Below are 20,275 nucleotides of genomic sequence, written 5' to 3' on the forward strand. Positions count from 1 at the left end.
ATAGAAATACTCGGTGATTCTGTCGGCATCTAAATTTGGTTCAACATATATTTACCAAAATACATAAACCCAAAAATATATAGAATTTATACAGAAATTCATGCTGGGACTTTTACAAATGTCATTTTGGCGTGATTTGCGTACATAAGGTAATTTTACTATCTTTTGTCATCAATTTGCCTGAGTGTCCCTTTAATTTGATGGCATTTTAATGTTTTGTTATTACAGGTCCAGCAACCTTGGTTTGAAAATGGCTTGTCAAGAAAAACTCATTCAGGATCATCCACATTAAGTTCCAATTTAATCCCTTTGTTAAGTATTGGGGTTAATGACTATAAACAGAAGCTTAATGTTAAGGTTTACCAATGTCAACTCCACCATGTGGGTCATGTGCCATTTGGTGAATGGTATACTTAATGATCAGACATAAATAAAACAATCAGAGTAAACTTTTTATAACCCAATTAAGAGATGGGTATTTTTTTCAAATAGCCAAGCTTATAATATAAGTAACTAAATGTTACAGAAGAAACTGATAATGCACTGCCTTGAAGACACTGTTTACTTGCTGGAAAGTTAGCAATTACTGCCTACAAAACAAATGTTTCATATCAAGCCTAGATAACTGACATTTACTGCCAAGAAAGCCTACATTTGAGCCGCGCTATGACAAAACCAACACAATGGGTTTGCAACCAGCATGGATTCAGACCAGCCTGCGCATCCTCTCAGTCTGATCAGGATCCATGCTGTTCGCTACCAGTTTCTCTACTTGTTATGGGGTTTGTAAGCGATGGATCCTTATCAGACTGCGCGGATGTGCAGGCTGGTCTTGATCCATGCTGGTTGCAAATGTTGGTTTGGTCATAATGTGCCTCAATTTTAATGCCTTGAAAACTTATGCTTATAACCTAGAAAGCAAGCCTGTATTCTGGAAGACTTACGTTTACTGCCTAGAAGACTCGATATCTGTCTGTCAATTGTCTGATATCCTTCAATATCCTGTCTCTCTTGGAGGCGGAGAAACTTTCCGATTGGTCGAATGTCACTGAGGCGGAGACTTTCATCCCTAACCTCCTCCTATATTGCATAAATATCATAATTTTCATTTATTTCATTCAAGCCAGAAATTTCTACTTTCTATAAAAGTTAAGTTATATATACATCATAACAATATTTGCATCAAACTTATTTCTAGCTTAATGCAAATAACTTTATGCTGCATGTGTGTATTTTATGTTTTTGCTACATACTTATACTGTAGACTGCTGACAGGATAAAAAGCCCAGACTTTAGAAAGATAATTCAAATTTAACATTAACCATCGTAAAAGTTACTAAATTACTAGTATAACAAGTGTGCCATTGTACCAAATATTCAAAAATGTTTTTTCTTTGATCTTACTTCATAATTGATTGTCTTAATTCAAAGAGACTATCCCCTTGTTAATTTAAGGAATATCAAAATGAAAACTAAAAGTTGGTCAGCCCAAAGTATAAAGCCTGGTCAGACTGCACAACTGTAACCTGGCTCTATAACGAGAAGTTCAAATCCCCACAGGGACTTTGGATTCTCTCATGTGAGGAAGCTATCCAGCTAGCTTACGGAACGTCGGTGGTTCTACTCAGGTGCCCGTTCGTGCCTGAAATAATGCACGGAAGGGCACCTGAGGTCTTCCTCCATCAGTAAAGCTGGAACAACGCGATATGACAAATACTGTGTCGATGTGACATAAAAAACCCAAAACAAACAAACTATAACGAGAACAAAGTTTAATCAATTTTCATTCCAGCATGGTAAAACCTAAAAGGTAAATCTGTAAGTGTTAATAAGTAAGATCATTACCTTTTCTCCATTTCTATTGAGGAATTCAAAGAAGTAGTTATCTTTTCCTTTTAATCTCTCAAACAACGGATAGTTCTGTGCTGACTTCCACAAAGCCTAAAATTCACAAGAAGTAATAATTGTAGATATTTTAAAATCATATTAATTTAATCAGTGCAACAAAATACAATGTCATGCACAAGACTTCAAAATATACCTTGGTACTGAATCCTTAAACTGTGATATTCTCTTAATGTTAACCCATAACAACTATTTCAAGCACCACAACCTTGCCCATTTACAAACATCTTTTCTTTTTCAAATACAACAAAAGGGCCATGATGGCCCTGAAGTCGCTCACCTGTATATAGGCCCCCGAAGAGGGGCCAGTTTAAACCCCGGGGCTTTTATTTGAACAAACTTGGTAGACAACCACTAGAATATGTTTCATGCTAAACATCTAAGGTCTAGCTCGTTGGGTTTTTTAAAAGAAGATTTTTTAAGTTTTTCCTTTACACATATAGTTAAAAACAATGACACACCTGGGGCAGGGCCATTTTTGACCCCAGGGCTTTTATTTGAACAATCTATGTAGACACTAATATCCAAACTCTAGCTATTCGGGTTTTTTCAAAGAAGATTTTTAAGTTTTTGCTTCACACATATAAGGAAAATCAATTTCCCCCGGGGCGGGGCCAATTTTGACCCCAGGGCTTTAATTTGAACAAACTTTGTAGACACTCACTAGAAGATGCTTCGTGCTTTATATCTTAAATCTAGCCATTTCAGTTTTTCAAAGAAGATTTTGAAGTTTTTGCTTATAATACACATATACGGAAAATGATTGACCCCCGGGGCGGGGCCAATTTTGACCCCAGGGCTTTTATTTGAACAACTTTGTAGACACTCACTAGAAGATGTTTCATGCTTAGTATCTAAACTCTAGTTATTTGGTTTTTCCAAAGAAAATTTTTAAAGCTTTTTTTACACAAATAAGAAAAATCAATGACCCCCAATTTTGACCCCAGGGCTTTTATTTGAACAAACTTGGTAGACACTCACCAGAAGATGTTTCATGCCAAAAATCTAAGCTCTAGCTCTTTGGGTTTTTTAGAAGAAGATATTCAAAGTTTTTTTGTTTTGGTTTCCATGGCAACCAGAGTTCTGCATGGAATTAAATTTTGAACAATTTTCAAAGGTGACCACCAAAGGAACATTCCTGTGAAGTTTGCATGCAATTGGCTTAGTGGTTTACGGACAACAGACGGATGATGGACGGATGATGGATGGACGGACGCCGGACTAAAAGCAATCACAAAAGCTCACCCTGTCACTTTGTAACAGGTGAGCTAAAAAATGAAATTAATGTAATGGTCAAAAAGGACTTTTCAAGTTTTACTGGCAGATGAAATCCTTAGATTGCCTAGTCTATGTTCATTGGTGGAAGAAAGATTTGGTTCCCCTCCATTTGTTTTTCTTTCAGGCATTTGCAAGTATTAGAGAATAATCACTGAGTCATTCATTTAGCTATCTTTGACAGCTTGGAACAATATGATGTCTTTGATGAGATTCAAACCATATACTAGTATATGGAAAAATAAGTTAAGTTATAAATGAAAATATCATGGTATAAATCTGTTCACTAGTTAGGGAAGAAAATATGTTAGTGACTAGCCAGCTTAGTTGGTAGAGCTGCGATACCATTTACTAAGGTTCCCTGGTTTGAGCCTCAGTCAGGCTGCACATTTTTCTCTCCTGTGACATTTAGTGCCCAGAATTGGGCAGTGATGATATATAGTTCCTTGTCAATATATATTGATCTCTGCACCCATTAAAACTTTGCCGAAGAATTTTAATGTAGTGATTGCATATGTTACAGTATAAAATACTAATAAGGGGAGGAAATTTGTAAGGGGCCGGATAGCTCTGGCCGTAGAACCACAGTACAGAATTCTGAGGTTCCCTGGTTCAAGTCTTGGTCAGACTGCACATTATTCTCACTATGTGACATGTACATTATTGCCACAGATATTGTTTTTGCCACAGCTGCATAAAGTTAATAATTCTTACTTTTTGCATCCTGTATCACAACAAAATAAAGTACATACCTACTGAAATAAGATTTTTATCATATATTGAAACTGAAACAAAAAGCTTCATTGTTAAATGTGGCTGGTAGGTCATTGATGCAACAGCTATAAAGTGAAGTAGTTAGATACGATACAAAGTTAACACTTGACAAAGAATGCTTCATATTTTCTAAGTTTATCTTATAGGTTTAAGTACTAGGAATCTGAAGGGCTTGTCAGAAATATAACATTTAACACTTCATAGCAGGCTTATCAAAAGAGGGAACAAATATTGTCACAGTGGCTTTTGTTAACTGAAACTCCATATTGGCAAAACTGAATTTTAAACAGCTTCCTTTTTAAATTTATGTAATGATGTTGCCTTGCTTTAATTTGGAAACCATCTATAATTTGCTTATTTTTTATGCAATATTACAGCAGCCTCAAGATTTTCTAAAGGTTAAATATGTTATTCTAAGATAAATCGTTTCATATTATTGTCAAATCAAAAGAATTAAGGTGGAGAATCAAATTTGTTGACAATAAAATACATAAACAATAAGGAAACTCCTTGATACCTCTAATCTACCGGTCGGCTCTCTTTATTAGTAAAGCAGATGATTTGTATCTCGATTTTCTATTTTTAGAAATGAATGTCCCTGACATGTTATCAATAGCTCTAGGGACACTGTTTCAGGAAGGTTTAACAGTGCTATAATGTACTTTTCAAGATATAAATACTGAAATTCTTAGTTTCCCTATCTTCTATTTTTTGACGTGTTATAAATAGCTCTAGGGACACTGTTGATATAAATACTGAAATTTTTAGTTTCAAAGAACACAGACTTGTTTTTCTAACAGAATATAAAAGCCAAAGCCTGCTTTAAATACGTATGATTATCAAAATTGGAAAGGAAACAGTTTCAAAACTGGTATGGATCTACATGTGCATATGTGCAAGCTGGTCATGAGTGGATTTTTTTTTTGCATCATTTTCACACAAAAAACATAAGCAATATCCTGACAACATCCCCACCCCCACTTCTCTTTCCGAGCATGGCTAAGTATCAAATACATGTTCATGTAAACTTCACTTCTTAAGCTTAAACCAATAGTGACCCATTTTGAGTGCTTAATCTAGTTATCTAAGTTACTATATGTTTGTAAATTAAGGATGATACGCAAAAGAAAGTATCCTTTAAACAAAATAATTATGTACCTCTGAACATACAAAAATTGTTTTATATAATTATATACTGTGCTCCTCTTAGTTCACGGTACTTAACACTTTGAAGCAAGAAAGGAAACAACAAATAAAACTTATGGTACAAAAATTATCATAACCTGTAACATATAGGTATTTTCTGCTGTATGACACAAGGAAACAACAATATATTTGGTCAAAATTAGTTTAAATGAGCCAGACGTAGACCATATGTCGGCCATTTTGAAAACAGTATGTCAACATTTAAGTCGCGGTAATGGTGTTTTATTTTAGTTTTTACATGTTTTAGTTAAATTTTTTACATGTTATTTTGCATAATTTTAAATATTAAAAGTATCTTTACATTGTAGCTCAAAATTTATTTTTTCAAAAAACAAGAACATTTTGAAAATGATGATTGTTTCAGAGGTATGCACAAATTTAAGGGACTATTGTTGTTTTTTTGCAAAATTTTGTAAAATGTTGTTCTGTTTTACGTAAATATCTATAGATTTAAAATATTTTGCAGAAAACTTTGTTGTTTAGGTGTTTGAATAAAATATGTCAATTCTGACCAATTTTAACACTGGTTACATAAAAATAAGCTATTACCATGAAATAAGTGATGACGCGGAATTGGTGATGTTGAGTATAATTATATAATAAGTTGTTTTTACCTTAAAAATAAATTTGCTTTCAAAATAAAACATATTTCATTTCATTGCAGAACATTTATCAATAATTTCTTCGTAAAATCTCCCTTTATCTTTATTTGCCAAAATTGTTAAATTTGACCTTATGTAACTATGTCCTAACCTATTATATTGGTAATTCTTCATTTGAGCAAGAAGTTTATTACACGTACATATATTTAGAGATGAACAACGACTTTTACATACAGCCTGCTTGCAGTAAAACAGATTCTACCCCTGTGACCAGTGCAGACCGAGGTTGACCCACAAATCCATGCAGTCTAATCATTGTCTGCACTGTTCCCTATTTCAGTAAGTACATATTTTTTCTACTAAAAATGATGATCGGCATTTTCCAGACTGAAAGATTGACAAGTCCATTTAAGATATAAATTAGCATAATAAGAATTAATCAATTCACCAAACAATTCAGCAAACATTTTGGTGATTGTAAATTTCCATCCTTATATATCATGGAAAGGCAAACCTGTTTAAGTAGATCTAGTGGTTTATTGAAGTCAACATTCTGCTGTAAAAACATCCCGTTAGGAAGTAGGAAGTCAATCTGAACTCTCCCATCAGATACCTGTAAACAACATACAAAATGTTCAGTTGTGGTGAGGCTGTGCAGTTCATGCCTCAGACTGGTAATCTACCGGTAAGTATGGCTGACCATGCGAGTTCAAACCATGTTGGATGCAAGGCTTTCATTCTTATATCAGACGCAAGGCATTGTTTCTTTAGGCAAGAAACTTCAAACTGTACATTGCTCTATACTGGTTTATTCCAGGAACAGATTCAAGAGTGTGTCTATAAGCTTATTGCTTCCTGTACAATCAAACTTAAAATGAATTCTGTATAAACAAAAATGTTGTCAATTTATGACTGTCAAACACATGTGTACAAACATTACTTATAAGCCATATCATGACAATTATTAAAGGAACTCCACAGAGGTCAAAAAACCTAAAAACATAAATTTTTACATTGTTCAACTGGGATGCTTCAAATGGAAAAATATGTAAAAGGTATCATGCATATGTTTTACATTTCACTGTTGTAATATTTTTCTGGTCATAGTCCTACCAAATCATTGATTCCAACACTTGTAAGTGTTGAAAATTGAGTACCACTCAAGCCAGTGCTAGGGGGCTTGAGGGATGTTGCATTTTTTCATTATCCCCCATGTACAGATTCAATCAAACTGAGTCTGCAATTTTCATATAATTTTGTTGTGATTAATGCTTCCAAGGAATCACATTTATCCAGATTTTTATATATTTATACATTACATGCATAATTGTGTTCATGTATTTCTTTTAAAATTCTAAAATGTAGGACATAAATATTAATAAAGACATCACAAGTCATATTTTCAATATGTAAATGTACTTTACAGTGGCATTATTTACATACATTTGTATTTATCAATTAAAGCCTTCGAAAAAGGAATGTGTTTTCCTGTGACGAGTTGTTTTTCCTCTACTTAAGTTTCAAATACAGAGAATTTGATCAACAGGGTTAAGTACTTGTACACAAAAATAAACACTTGTTAACAGTAAATAAAATTCTGTTAAAAAAAAAAAACAGAAACAAGTGACAGGAAAATGTCACAAAGCGTCAATATTTTATATATGTTAAAAAAGTTTAATAATAATTAATTCTGCTAAATATGCTCAAATCACAAAATCCCATCAATATTACTGTATATAGGCACTGGTTCAATCATTCTGTAAAACTTTGCCAGAAATCCCTTCAAAAATGCAGGAATTAACATAGATGAAATTGTCTACTACCCAGACACCAGTCCAACAGCCAGCCATCATTCACTAAAGTTGATAACCAGAATTGACGGGTCCAAACTTAAAATTTTCTATGTTTACCCTCCAGTGACCCATGCCAGTTTGGGTAGGGTAGGTAGGGTATGTTTTTTTTTGTTTAAAAATTTTTTTGAGTCTCAGTGATTTTTGTGCGTATGTAGCGGAAGGGGAAACAAACAATATTTTATACATACCTCTTCCGAGATATCTGGAATACATACAATACTGGTAGGAGGCATACTTCAATGTTTAGTTGTCCAAACAGTTCCCGTCATTGTTCATTTCTTCTAGTCTTGCACTGTAAATAAGATAATTAAATAATAATCAGTAATTCCATAACTCATACATACATACTATACATTAAAGAAACAAAAAGGTCGCTGGTTTGAATTGGGGAAAAAATAATTTTGGAAAATTTGAGAAATTTTAAAATGGTGAAAAATTACTGCACACCATTGTTGATCGCCATGGGTACTCAGCTTCCCTTATATATGTCTTACTACACATGTATGCTCACTTCATTTTTTTCTTTAGTTAATATTAAAGACTTTATAAGATTAAAACATTTAGGTAACTAATTGAATTATATTGTAATGTCCTATACATCCTGTTTAGTTAATTTTTTTGTCACCGTTGAGACAAACTAATCTTACTCTACAGTTACACAGATAACATTTTACATCCTTAACTCTTTCACTACTTATGACAATAATAACTTGCCTATCTTGCTAATTCAACTGGAGCAGTTTAAACGGAAAAATATTAAATATAATGTACATAGTAAAAGATACATGTTCTTCACCAACACATAATTTGGCAGTTAGATTAACAAAAAAAGAAATATTCTTAGAACTGAATTGAAAATCAACAGTTATTGCCATTCTTTCCCCAATTTGAGTTAAAAGCGTTACAATGCTTTCATTTTTAGGTCATTTTACACAATAAAAATGATTATTCTGGGGAAAAAAAACGAGCATCCGCGCAGTCTGATCAGGATCCATGCTGTTCGCTATCAATTTTGTTACTTGTAATAGGGTTGGTAAGCGAACAGCATGGATCCTGATCAGACTGAGCGGATGCGCAGGCTGGTCTGGATCCATGCTGGTTGCAAACGCATTATGTTGGTTTTGTCGTGACACGGCTCATATATATTTTCTTTCTGTCAAGTCATATTTGTGCATTGTGATGTTAAAATAATCTGCAGTAAACATGGCAAAATTATGTAAAGGTATTATAATACATTTTCATATCTAAATCTTCTATCTATTCATGTTTTCACTTTAAACTCATGTTCTCACCTTAAACTATCAGGTTTTTCTCTCTACTACAATTACAAGAAACAAGATACAATCTTTGTGTATAATTTGTCTATTTTCATTTTATAGTTTATTAAAGGGACTCGACTGAAAATCTTTGACATCACAGGACAGGAAATATATCTTTTGATGTAGGCCTGATGCAATACCTTTTATGTAAAATTTCAGATCATTTGCTGTGTTCTTTTTTCTAGAATATTTTTAATTGCTAAAACAAAGACTCAAAAATAAGAAGCATTTGAACACTTTAAACTCAAATCATGTTAAAAAAATTGCACAAAATAAAATTTTTTAATTTAATTCATAATGTGAGTATATGCTATCACTTGCTTATACATATGCACCAGTTGATCCAAATTTTATGTTTTTAGCCTTTTGGACATCAGAGGAGTTACTTTTAATAATCTATTTCATACACAAGTAAATCAAGTCAAAATCTAGAGGTCTAATTCTATGAAAATATACCTTTATTCAGCTGACAATTTTAAAATATGAATCATAATATTAATGAAATAGGACTGTCATGCTTTTTATTAATGACATCCAAAATGCAAAAGTATATACACTTGTCATTGATAAATAATGTGCAATGGAACTGCCTAGTTTTGAATTCAAATCGTCCGTTTTCATTTTCAATGGTTTCAATGATAAAGCAAACAACAGACAGTAAAATTTGGTACAAAGTCAGTCCAACACATAGCAACCTTTTAAAATAAGAAACATATATAACAACATTATTTGCCTACGTACAATTATAAGGAGGCATATGAAAGGCTTCTTCCCAATAGATATTTTCTGTAATTAAATCATGTTTTCCTTATTCCTAATGATCTGTCTAAAAATAGCTTTTTAATACTTCCCAAATAAGCAATTACAGTGTATTATGATAAAATTTCCTAATATTGAGAGGCTAATTAAGGCCTCTTCCCAATTAATTATACATTTGTACCAATATGGAACTAAAATTATCACACAGCTGTTTCATTGTAGCAAATGATACTGGTTTTGTTTTGATAGGGGTTTTACGTCACACTGACACAGTATAGGTCATTTGGTGACATTCCAGCTTTGGAGGAGGAAGACCTCAGGTACCCTTCTGTGCATTATTTCAGGCCCAAATGAGCACCTGAGTAGAACCATCGATGTTCCGTAAGCTAGCCAAATAGCTTCCTTACATGAAAGAATCCAAAGTCCCTATAGGGATTCAAACCCAAAGCTGTGAGAGGCAAGTGTTTAAATGTTACTGGTAACTGGTAAGTACACTTAAAGAACTCTTATCAACTTTCCAAAATGGTAACAAACATTTTAAACACAATAAAAAGACGCTATATAAACATAAATCTTGTACATAATTGTACATTATTAAAGATGTTTGACCAAAGTCTGTAAACAGACACATAACATTTAAGAGGAAATATTTTTATTCTGATCGTTTAACCCTGACAATGCCTAAATATTTAAATGGACTTGTCCATCTTTCAACCTGGACAAAACCATTCACAAATTTTAGGGAAAATTTCACTATATACTGACCAAATAACAAACAGTACAGAACATGATCATGTCTGATCTTGGTCTGCATTGGTCAAACAGGTAAATTCAGATGCTATTTAGTAAAAATTTAATACTAAGGTGGTCTTTAAATCAATGTTTTTTTTCAACACAGGTTCAACTGTCATTAAATACAAGAAACATGGCAATGCCATGAAACCAGGTTTTCAATTATCACCATTGTAGATAAATATGTTGTATTTGAGATACAAATACAAGCAACAAACAATGTAACTATGTGTAATGTAAAACATGAATAATGTAGGAGGAATTGCCGCTGAAGAAGTCTTCACTACATATTCTGTATAAGGAAAAAAACAAAGGGCCATAATTAGGTCAAAAATTATCCAATCACAAAACCCCGACAATATGTGCCAGGGCGCTTGGTGACAAAGCTTCTGTGAAAGTTTGAACAAAATCTGTTGAGAAATGTAGGATGAGTTCAGCACAGAAGAATTTGTTCACTATACATGTATATTGATAATTCTGTATAAGGAAAAAAAACAAAGGGCCATAATTAGGTCAAATATTATCCAATCACAAAACCCAGACAATATGCGCCAGGGCACTTGATAACAAAGCTTCTGTGAAAGTTTGGTCAAAATCATTCGAGAAATGTAGGAGAAGTTGCGCACGATAGAAATTGTTCACGATATATTCTGTATAAGGAAAAAAAAAAGGGCCATAATTAGGTCAAATATTATCCAATCACAAAAACCTGACAATATGCGCCAGGGCACATGATGACAAAGCTTCTGTGAAAGTTTGAACAAAATCCCTTGAGAATTGTAGAGGGAGTTCAGCACAGAAGAAATTGTTCACTATATATTCTATATAAGGAAAAAAACAAAGGGCAATAATTAGGTCAAATATTATCCAATCCCAAAACCCCGACAATACGCCCCAGGGCACTTGGTGACAAAGGTTCTGTGAAAGTTTGGTCAAAATCCGTGGAGAAAAGTAGGAGGAGTTGTGCACAGAAGAAATTGTTCACTATATATTCTTTATAAGGAAAAAAATAAAGGGCCGTAATTAGGTCAAATATTATCCAATGGCAAAACCCCGACAATATGCCCCAGGGCACTTGATGACAAAGCTTCTGTGAAAGTTTGGTCAAAATCCGTGGAGAAATGTAAAAGGAGTTGAGCACAGAAGAAATTGTTCACTATATATTCTATATAAGGAAAAAAAACAAAGGGCCATAATTAGGTCAAATATTATCCAATCGCAAAACCCCGACAACATGCGCCAGGGCACTTGATGACAAAGCTTCTGTGAAAGTTTGGTCAAAATCCGTTGAGAAATGTAGAAGGAGTTGCGCACAGAAGAAATTGTTTACGCCCGCCCGCCCGTCCGCCCGCCCGCCGACATACCTCAATCTAATAACCAGTTTTTTCCTTCGGAAAACCTGGTTAAGTCAGCCCGCCTGCCCATCCGCCCGCCCGCCGACATACCTCAATCTAATAACCAGTTTTTTCCTTCGGAAAACCTGGTTAAAAAACAATGTAAAGAAAAAATTGTTTTAATATCTGTTAATAAATCCAATATGATTCACGAAAACTTTCAACTGCATTCAGTTAAGACAATTTTTTATATTTTCAAAATAACAGATCTAATTATTAATCCTGTATGCATCATACAGCTTATCATCCTCAACACAATGAAGGGGAAGTTACTAAAATTTCCGCATTTCCATCTTTTACCCTGTATTATGACTGTAAACCATCTGTCTATATACTTACTGTATTAAACTTATTGATAATCCCAAAATATTTTTTTTATATAAAATTATGTACATGTAGACATTTTCTAATTTATTCACTGTTTTACATTCTCTTATATAACATAAACTGGTATCTAACATTGCAGTACAATAGGCTGTACGGAGTACAACATTGTTTACTTTATTTGTACATGTCATTTTATAAATGCAGGAAGTTAAACAAGTGGGCAGTTTATCTGGCTATCACTTCACAAAATCTCACAGAAAAAAGTAGTCAAACCGTTTAAGGAAGTAAAGTAAACTATGCTGCTGTATTAATACAGACTTGGTTGCAAGTGTACAAATAAGTTTATAAATAAGTGTATGAAAAGGTTAATGAATACAAGTTTATTAAAAAGTGAATGAAAAAGGTTATCAATACAAGTTTATGAATAAGTATATGAATAGATTTATGAATACAAGTTCATGAATACAAGTTTATGAATATAAGTTTATGAATATAAGTTTACACATAAGTTTAGGAATATAAGTTTACAAATAAGGTTATCCATATAAGTTTTTAAATATAAGTTAATGAATAATTTTATAAACAAGACATTAAAAATAACAACAACTTCCATTTGTCCAATGGATACAAGTAGGTAGACCCTCTAATGTTGGTCGCTGATTTATATTTTGAAATAAACAGTCAAATCTTGAGTAAAGAACACATTCATAGCTCTTCCAACAAAATTAACATAATGGAAAAAACAAACATGTGAACTCTCTCTCTCTCTCTTTAAGCAGGAGACTCCATCTTTCTTCAGGCATATTTTCAAAGATTTTTCTTAAAGTAAGGGGTATTTTCACAAATTAAAGAAATGTCCCTCTTTTTGATGTCAGAACTTCCTTCTTTGTTTAATGCAAATTCTAAAATCTCCCTCTTTTAGGAGAAAAATATCTCCCACTTGATCATTAAACAAGAACGTGTTTGTTAAACACAAATGCCCCTGGCTCCGATTCTTGTCAGTAGCAATATTTCAAAAAATGTTTACCCATTCACTCAGTTATAGACAGAAACATTGCCAAAAAATTGTAAACACAAGTTATATAGCTTGACAGAGTCATGGCATTTTTTAATTGTGAAATATATAAGTTTCCAAGTCATTGCTATGACTTGTGAAGTGTTAAATATTCAACTTTATAAAATATATATAAATGAAAGAAATCTATAGAATATCATGCAAGTTATCTTCCTACCAAATATATAATATACCTGTCAATAAATAAAACAAAAATGTTAAAATCTATTTTGAGCATTGATGACCTTGACCAAACTGACCCCTAACTCCATCCAAAGTAAGAATAACATGCAAGTTATCTTCCTACCAAATATGAAATATATCTGTCAATAAATAAAGGATGTATGGGCAAAAGTGTAAAAATCTATTTTTAGCACTAGTGACCTTGACACACTGATCCCTAACTCAATCAAAAGGAAGAATACCATCCAAGTTATCTTCCTATCAAATATGAAATACACCTGTCAATAAATAAAGCCTGTATGGGCAAAAGTGTAAAAATCTATTTTTAGCACAAGTGACGTTGACCCACTGATCCCTACCCCAATCAAAAGGATGAATACCATGCAAGTTATCTTCCTACCACATATGAAATATATCTGTCAATAAATAAAGGCTGTATGAGCAAAAGTGTAACAAGAGCTGTCGGTAGGACAGCAACGCTCGACTATTCTTAGTGCTTGATTGTAAAAAAAAATGCTTGATACAGTTATCTCCTCCTGTTTGCAGGTTGGGGTAATGATGGTGAACAAGTGTGCAAAGTTTCAAAGCCATAAAAATTATGTCAATGGACTTTGAAAATATTTGAGGTATTACAAAAACTTTAACATAAATTCTAAGTCGAAAAAAGGGGCATAATTCTGTCAAAATGATTGATACAGTTACCTCCTCCTGTTTACAGGTTGGGGTAATGATGGTGAACAAGTGTGCAAAGTTTCAAAGCCATATGTCAATGGACTTTGAAAATATTTAAACTATTACAAAAACTTTAACATAAGTGGTTACGCAGACGCCGACGCTGACGCCGACGCTCGGGTGACTACAATAGCTCTACTTATTCTTATCGAATAGTCGAGCTAAAAATCTATTTTTAGCACTGGTGACCTTGACCCAACTGACCACTAACTCCATCAAATTTTACGTTCCTATCAATTATAAATGACATCTGTCTATAGAATATGGTTAATACACCTGAAAAAATGTAAAAATCTATTTTTAACATTGGTGACCTTGACATTGGTGATATTGACCTTGACCCAAATGACCCCTTACTATACCCAAAGAAGGAGGACCTCCCTTGGCATGTTTGTATTAAACATGAAAGACATCAACCAAAAAATAAAGACTGTATGAGTAAAAATGTTTAAATTTATTTTTCTAAACCAGTGACCTTGACCTTGACCCTAGAGACCACTTACTCCACAAAAAATTAGAGGACCATTAAAGGTATCCACCTACCAAATATGCAAGATATCATTAAATAAATTAAGCAATTAGGAGAAATTTCCGATAAATCCAACTTGCCGGAATAGGTTAACCAGACAAGGCCCTATTTTCAAAGTGAAAAAAGGGAAATAACTGGGAAATATGGATGAAACAGTTATAAAACTTGGCAATATCATGTACTTTGTATTCATAAGTGTGGAAATTATGAAGCCATTAGTACAGATAGAACTTAATATATTTCCAACTTACCATTTTAGGTTAACCATTATTCATTTTCTAAGTGCTGAAAAGGGCAATAACTTGGTAAATATGGAAGCCATAGTTATGTAACTTGACCAGATCATGTACTTTGTATTGATTAGTAAGTGTGTAAACTAAGAAGCCATTGGTACAGGTAGAACCTTGTACGGACAGACGGAAGGACGGACGGATGGACGGTTCAATTACTATATGCCCGGGGGCATAAAAAAAAGTTCACATGTATGAAAAAAATCATATCAAATATATATAAAGTATTGTCTAACCCTACAGATAATAATTGTCAATCAAACCCTATTTTATTAATCATTGTCAAACATGATGTAATGTCTACTAATGACATATTTATTATTGTGAAACCATAAGATATTGTCTGCCTCCGAGCATTACCTGTTAAGGCTGTTATGCAGTGTTGGAAATTAGCAGTAGTCCGATAGCCCCTGACCACTAAATTTCACCTCAGGCTACCAACTTTTCACAGTAACAAGCCCGACCAGGCTACTGTAATTTCATAGGCAATATAAATGAATAAATGAATTGTGCTAGTGAAATGTCTTTTTGGCTAGTAATTATTCCAATCTGGTAGTCCCACCAGCCTAGTTGATTCAAATCCTAATTTCTTACACTGGTTATGTACATGTATTGTAAAACACTGAGAATTGCCTGTTTAATAGGTATTGTCAGACCCTGAGATTTGCCTGTTTGGTACTGACTGTGAGCCTCTGAGAATTACCTATTCGGTATTGTCAGACCCTGATTATTGCCTGTAAGGTATTTGCAGAACTTAGAATAGCCTGATCCTAAGAATTACCAGTTAGGTATTGTAAGATTATGAGAATTACGTAATATGTACTGTCAACCTTATTAGAGAATGCTATATTCCTAAATAATTGTTAGGGAGAGGGATACATAGCCGTGTCATCATGATCAAACTGCAGAGTGTTTTACAGAGACAGGACTATAATTTTAAGAAAACAAGACAGGTCCTAAGACAGAGCCCTGAGGAACACCTGAGCAGTCTTGGATAGTAGCAACTGGTCTTAAGATAGAGCCCTGATGGACACCTGAGGAGACTTGGATAGTAGCAACAGGTCATAAGATAGAGCCCTGATGGACACCTGAGGAGACTTGGATAGTAGCAACAGGTCTTAAGATAGAGTCCTGAGGGACACCTGAGAAGACTTGGATAGTAGCGACAGGTCCTAAGGGACACATGAGGAGACTTGGGTAGTAGCATAAGGTCCTAAGATAGAGCCCTGATGGACACCTGAGGAGACTTGGATAGTAGCAACAGGTCATAAGATAGAGCCCCTGATGGACACCTGAGGAGACTTGGATAGTAGCAACAGGTCTTAAGATAGAGTCCTGAGGGACACCTGAGAAGACTTGGATAGTAGCGACAGGTCCTAAGGGACACATGAGGAGACTTGGGTAGTAGCATAAGGTCCTAAGATAGAGCCCTGAGGGACACCTGAGCAGTCTTGGATAGTAGCAACAGGTCCTAAGATAGAGCCCTGGGGCAGGCTTCGCGAAAGTTGCCGGACCGTCGGACATGTCCAGCAAAAATCAGGCCGGTCCGATTTTTTTTCCCGGAGTTCCGGACCTTATGTCCGGTACGAATACCGGGATATATCCAAGACCGATCAAGACCGAGTTTTCTCCCTTGATTAAAAAAATGTAAAACGAGTTTTGATTCGCCGTTTCATTATAAGTGTCCAATACATACGACTGTCAATAACCAAAATGACGGTGTTACTACATTATTACGCTGGCGCTACGCCCGGCAAAAATCGTAAACTATCAAATGAAGAAAAAAAAGCGAAACAAAAGGAATACGAGTCCAGGCGCCCGCCGAGAAAATTTGTGGGTACCCGGTAAATGGAAAAATGGCTGCTTTGATCATGAATGTTTTGATTTCCAGACAGAGTCCATCCACAGGTGCTTGAAACAAACTTTTTAAAGTTTTATATGGGCTATATACTATATATCTTTATATACATATATAGACTGGTTATGTAAAATATTTGATTATGTGACTAGCGCCTGTGAGTCCATCAATCTGGATAAACTAATGTTTTATTTAAAGGAATAAAATTGTGTTGCAAACCTTTAAAAGTTGTTATGACTTTAAAAAAAAACACCAAGGTATTACCATATACATATATTTGGGGAAAAAAATTCGGTCAGACAAAAGTTCTTTCGGTCAGACAAGAATTGAAAGTTTGTCTGACCGAATGTCAGGCAAATTTTTCAGCAGTTTGGCGAAGCCTGCTGGGGACACCTTAGGAGTCTTGGATAGTGGCAACAGGTCCAAAGATAGAGTCCTGAGGGACACCTGAGGAGTCTTGGATAGCAGCAAAAGGTCCTAACACAGAGCACTGGGGGACACCTGAGGAGACTCTGATAGTAGCAACAGGTCCTAAAACAGCAACTGGTCTTAAGATAGAGACCTGAGGGACATCTCAGGAGTCTTGGATAGTGGCAACAGGTCCTAAGATAGAGCCCTGAGGGACACCTAAGCAGAATTGGATAGTAACAACAGGTCATGAGGTAGAGCCCTGAGGAACACATGAGAAGTCTTGGATATTAGCGACAAATCTTAAGACAGAGCCCTGAGGGACACCTAGGGAGTCTTGGATAGTTGCGACAGATCTTAAGACAGAGCCCTAGGGGACACCTGAGGAGACTTGGATAGTAGCAACAGGTCCTAAGTAGAGCCCTTAGAAACACCTGAGGAGACTTGGATAGTAGCAACAGGTCCAAAGTAAGAGCCCTGAGGGACACCTGAGGAGACTTGGATAGAAGAAACAGGTCCTAAGATAGAGCCCTGAGGGACACCTCAGCAGACTTGGATAGTAACAACAGGTCCTGAGATAGAGCCCTGAGGGACACCTGAGGAGTCTTGGATAGTAGTGATAGGTCTTAAGATAGAGCCCTAAGGGACACATGAGGAGTCTTGAATAGTAGCAACAGGTCCTAAGATAGAGCCCTGTGGGACACCTGAGGAGTCTTCAATATGTAAGATAGAGCCCTGGAGGAAACCTGGGAAGTCTTGGATAGTAGCAACAGGTCCTAAGATACAGCCCTGAGGGACACTTGAGAAGTCTTGGATAGTAGCGACAGGTCCTAAGACAGTTACCATGGGGACACCTGGGGAAGTCTTGGATAGTATTGACAGGTCTTAAGAAAGAGCCCTGAGGGACACCTGAGGAGTCATGGATAGTAACTATAGGTGTTAAGATAGAGTCCTGATGGACACCGGAGGAGTCTTGAATAGAAGTGACAGATCATAAGATAGAGCCCTGAGGGATACCTGAGGAGTCTTGGATAGTAGCACCAGGTCCTAAGATAGAGCCCTGGAGGAAACCTGGGAAGTCTTGGATAGTAGCAACAGGTCCTAAGATACAGCCATGAGGGACACCTGAGAAGTCTTGGATAGTAGCGACAGGTCCTAAGATAGAGCCTTTGGGGACACCTGGGGAGTCTTGTATAGAAGCAACAGGTCCTTAGACAGAGCCCTGAGGGACACCTGAGGAGTCTTGGATAGTAGTTGACAACAATGGACCCATTTTCTACTACTGATTATATTAAGTGATAAGTTTATTACCTGTAGTCTAGAAAGACTTGATTTAGAGAGTTACTCCCCTTATGCCATAGAAATGCACCTTATAGAGAAGTTTTTCAAGGTTTAACATGTCATAAATTTTGAAAAGTGAAGAATGATGAAGTTAAATTGAATTTTTTATTAAAGATTAGAAAATATCACCAACATATTTAGGAGTTGTGGAAGACAAAACCTCTTCCAGGAAAGCATGCTGCAAATCATAGACCATGTTGTTTGTAAAGTGTCTAGTTATATTAGAAAAGATAATGTGTTCCAGGGTTTTCATACAGGATACAGGTAAATAATAGTGGGCAGTGTTGGCAGCGTTTTACCTTGAAACTGTCTAATATATTTGCCATTTACCATACATCTCGCCGAGTTAGCGAGTGCTTGATTGCAGGGACTTTTGGAATAGTTTGGTCAAAATGAATGATATTTCTTTGCTGACTGTCTTTAGAACAATCAGTCTTATTTTGTCTGGCTCTGCAGCCTTAAGATGAATGAGATTAATGAGAAGCTTCTCAGCGACTTCTACAAGATATTAATAACGTCCAGCAAATTTTGTTGGTGAGGGCTATATTAGCCTATAATTGTGGTATTGGGGTATCTATATACCTGTAACTTATTATTATCATATGTTTATTCAAGTTCAACTAATTGTACTATGCATGCTATGTTTATATGGGCAATATCTCCCATCTAGCGAGATTCTGACTCAGAACAAACATATTTCAGAATCTAACTTTGGCAGGTCAAAATACTTTTGATTAATGTTTTATCTCATAACATAATGATAATTGATATAACATAATATATATTGCATGTGCATTTAATCATAATTTAATCCAGTGAAACAAAACGTTTTTACTAAACGTATCAAGCATTCAAGCGTTATAAGAGATCAAACTCACTAGTTTATACAGTTCTGCAACTATCCTTTGTGGTCAACAATCTAATTTACCTTGACACTTGTTCGATCTAGCGCTAATAATTTGATATACTTAAAATGCAGTGAAAAAATAATCAGTATGATTAAAACTATTGATCTATACTCTTTACAATGCACTCAATTTAATAATGCAGCATTTGTACAAAATGTTCCTGTATTTTCTTCTCCTAAAACTTCCTACTTCCTGTTTATACGAAAAAGGATAGTTCTGCATCTTACTAGTTTCGTCCTCAAAACTTTTCGTAACCAATCGGTCTTCCTTCTAAAAATTATAGGAATTGGATTAAAGTATTGTAACGAACTTATTGTTAAAACCATGGTAAGTTTTCTAAGCCACTTTTACTCTGTTTTCTCAAAAGCTCGTCAAAATATTTCATATAACCAGGGACCTATTCAAGCAATGTTCATTTGACATCACATCAGCGTCAAGAGTTATTGCAGATAAGCCTCAATTACATAAAAAAATATTACATAAAATATTTTCTTAGAGAGTTTATGAGAATATTTTATAGAGTTTATGAGAATATTTATGAAAATTAACCCACTAAGAAATTAAACGTCATTTTTTCTGATGAAGACAAAACGTCGAAAGCTAAAGAAAGGCGTTTGTTTTTATCAAACTGATTATATAAACAAAGTGTCCAACAATCTAAACGGTAAAAGTGTCCAACAATCTAAACAATAAAAGTGTCCAACAAGCTAAACGGTAAAAGTGTCCAACAATCTAAACAATAAAAGTGTCCAACAAGCTAAACGGT

The 20,275-nt window shown here is 34.8% G+C and overlaps 1 protein-coding gene across 1 annotated transcript in view; it reads right to left on the reverse strand.

Moving 5' to 3' along the window:
- LOC132753023 (phosphatidylinositol 4,5-bisphosphate 3-kinase catalytic subunit beta isoform-like) overlaps window positions 1-19,720 on the reverse strand; it is a 71,302-nt gene extending 51,582 nt beyond the window's left edge. The window contains exons 1-5 of the mRNA XM_060743433.1: window positions 19,480-19,720; window positions 7,804-7,907; window positions 6,277-6,375; window positions 1,846-1,941; window positions 945-1,080 (exon numbers count right to left, since the gene is read on the reverse strand). Of these exons, the coding sequence (XP_060599416.1) occupies window positions 945-1,080; window positions 1,846-1,941; window positions 6,277-6,375; window positions 7,804-7,848 (376 nt within the window). The 5' untranslated portion in view covers window positions 7,849-7,907; window positions 19,480-19,720. The remainder of the gene's footprint in view (window positions 1-944; window positions 1,081-1,845; window positions 1,942-6,276; window positions 6,376-7,803; window positions 7,908-19,479) is intronic.
- Window positions 19,721-20,275: the final 555 nt, after the last annotated feature.

The sequence above is a fragment of the Ruditapes philippinarum genome, unplaced genomic scaffold (genome assembly GCF_026571515.1).
Source record: "Ruditapes philippinarum isolate M1 unplaced genomic scaffold, ASM2657151v2 ctg689_1_1_1_1, whole genome shotgun sequence".
NCBI classification, from domain to species: domain Eukaryota; kingdom Metazoa; phylum Mollusca; class Bivalvia; order Venerida; family Veneridae; genus Ruditapes; species Ruditapes philippinarum.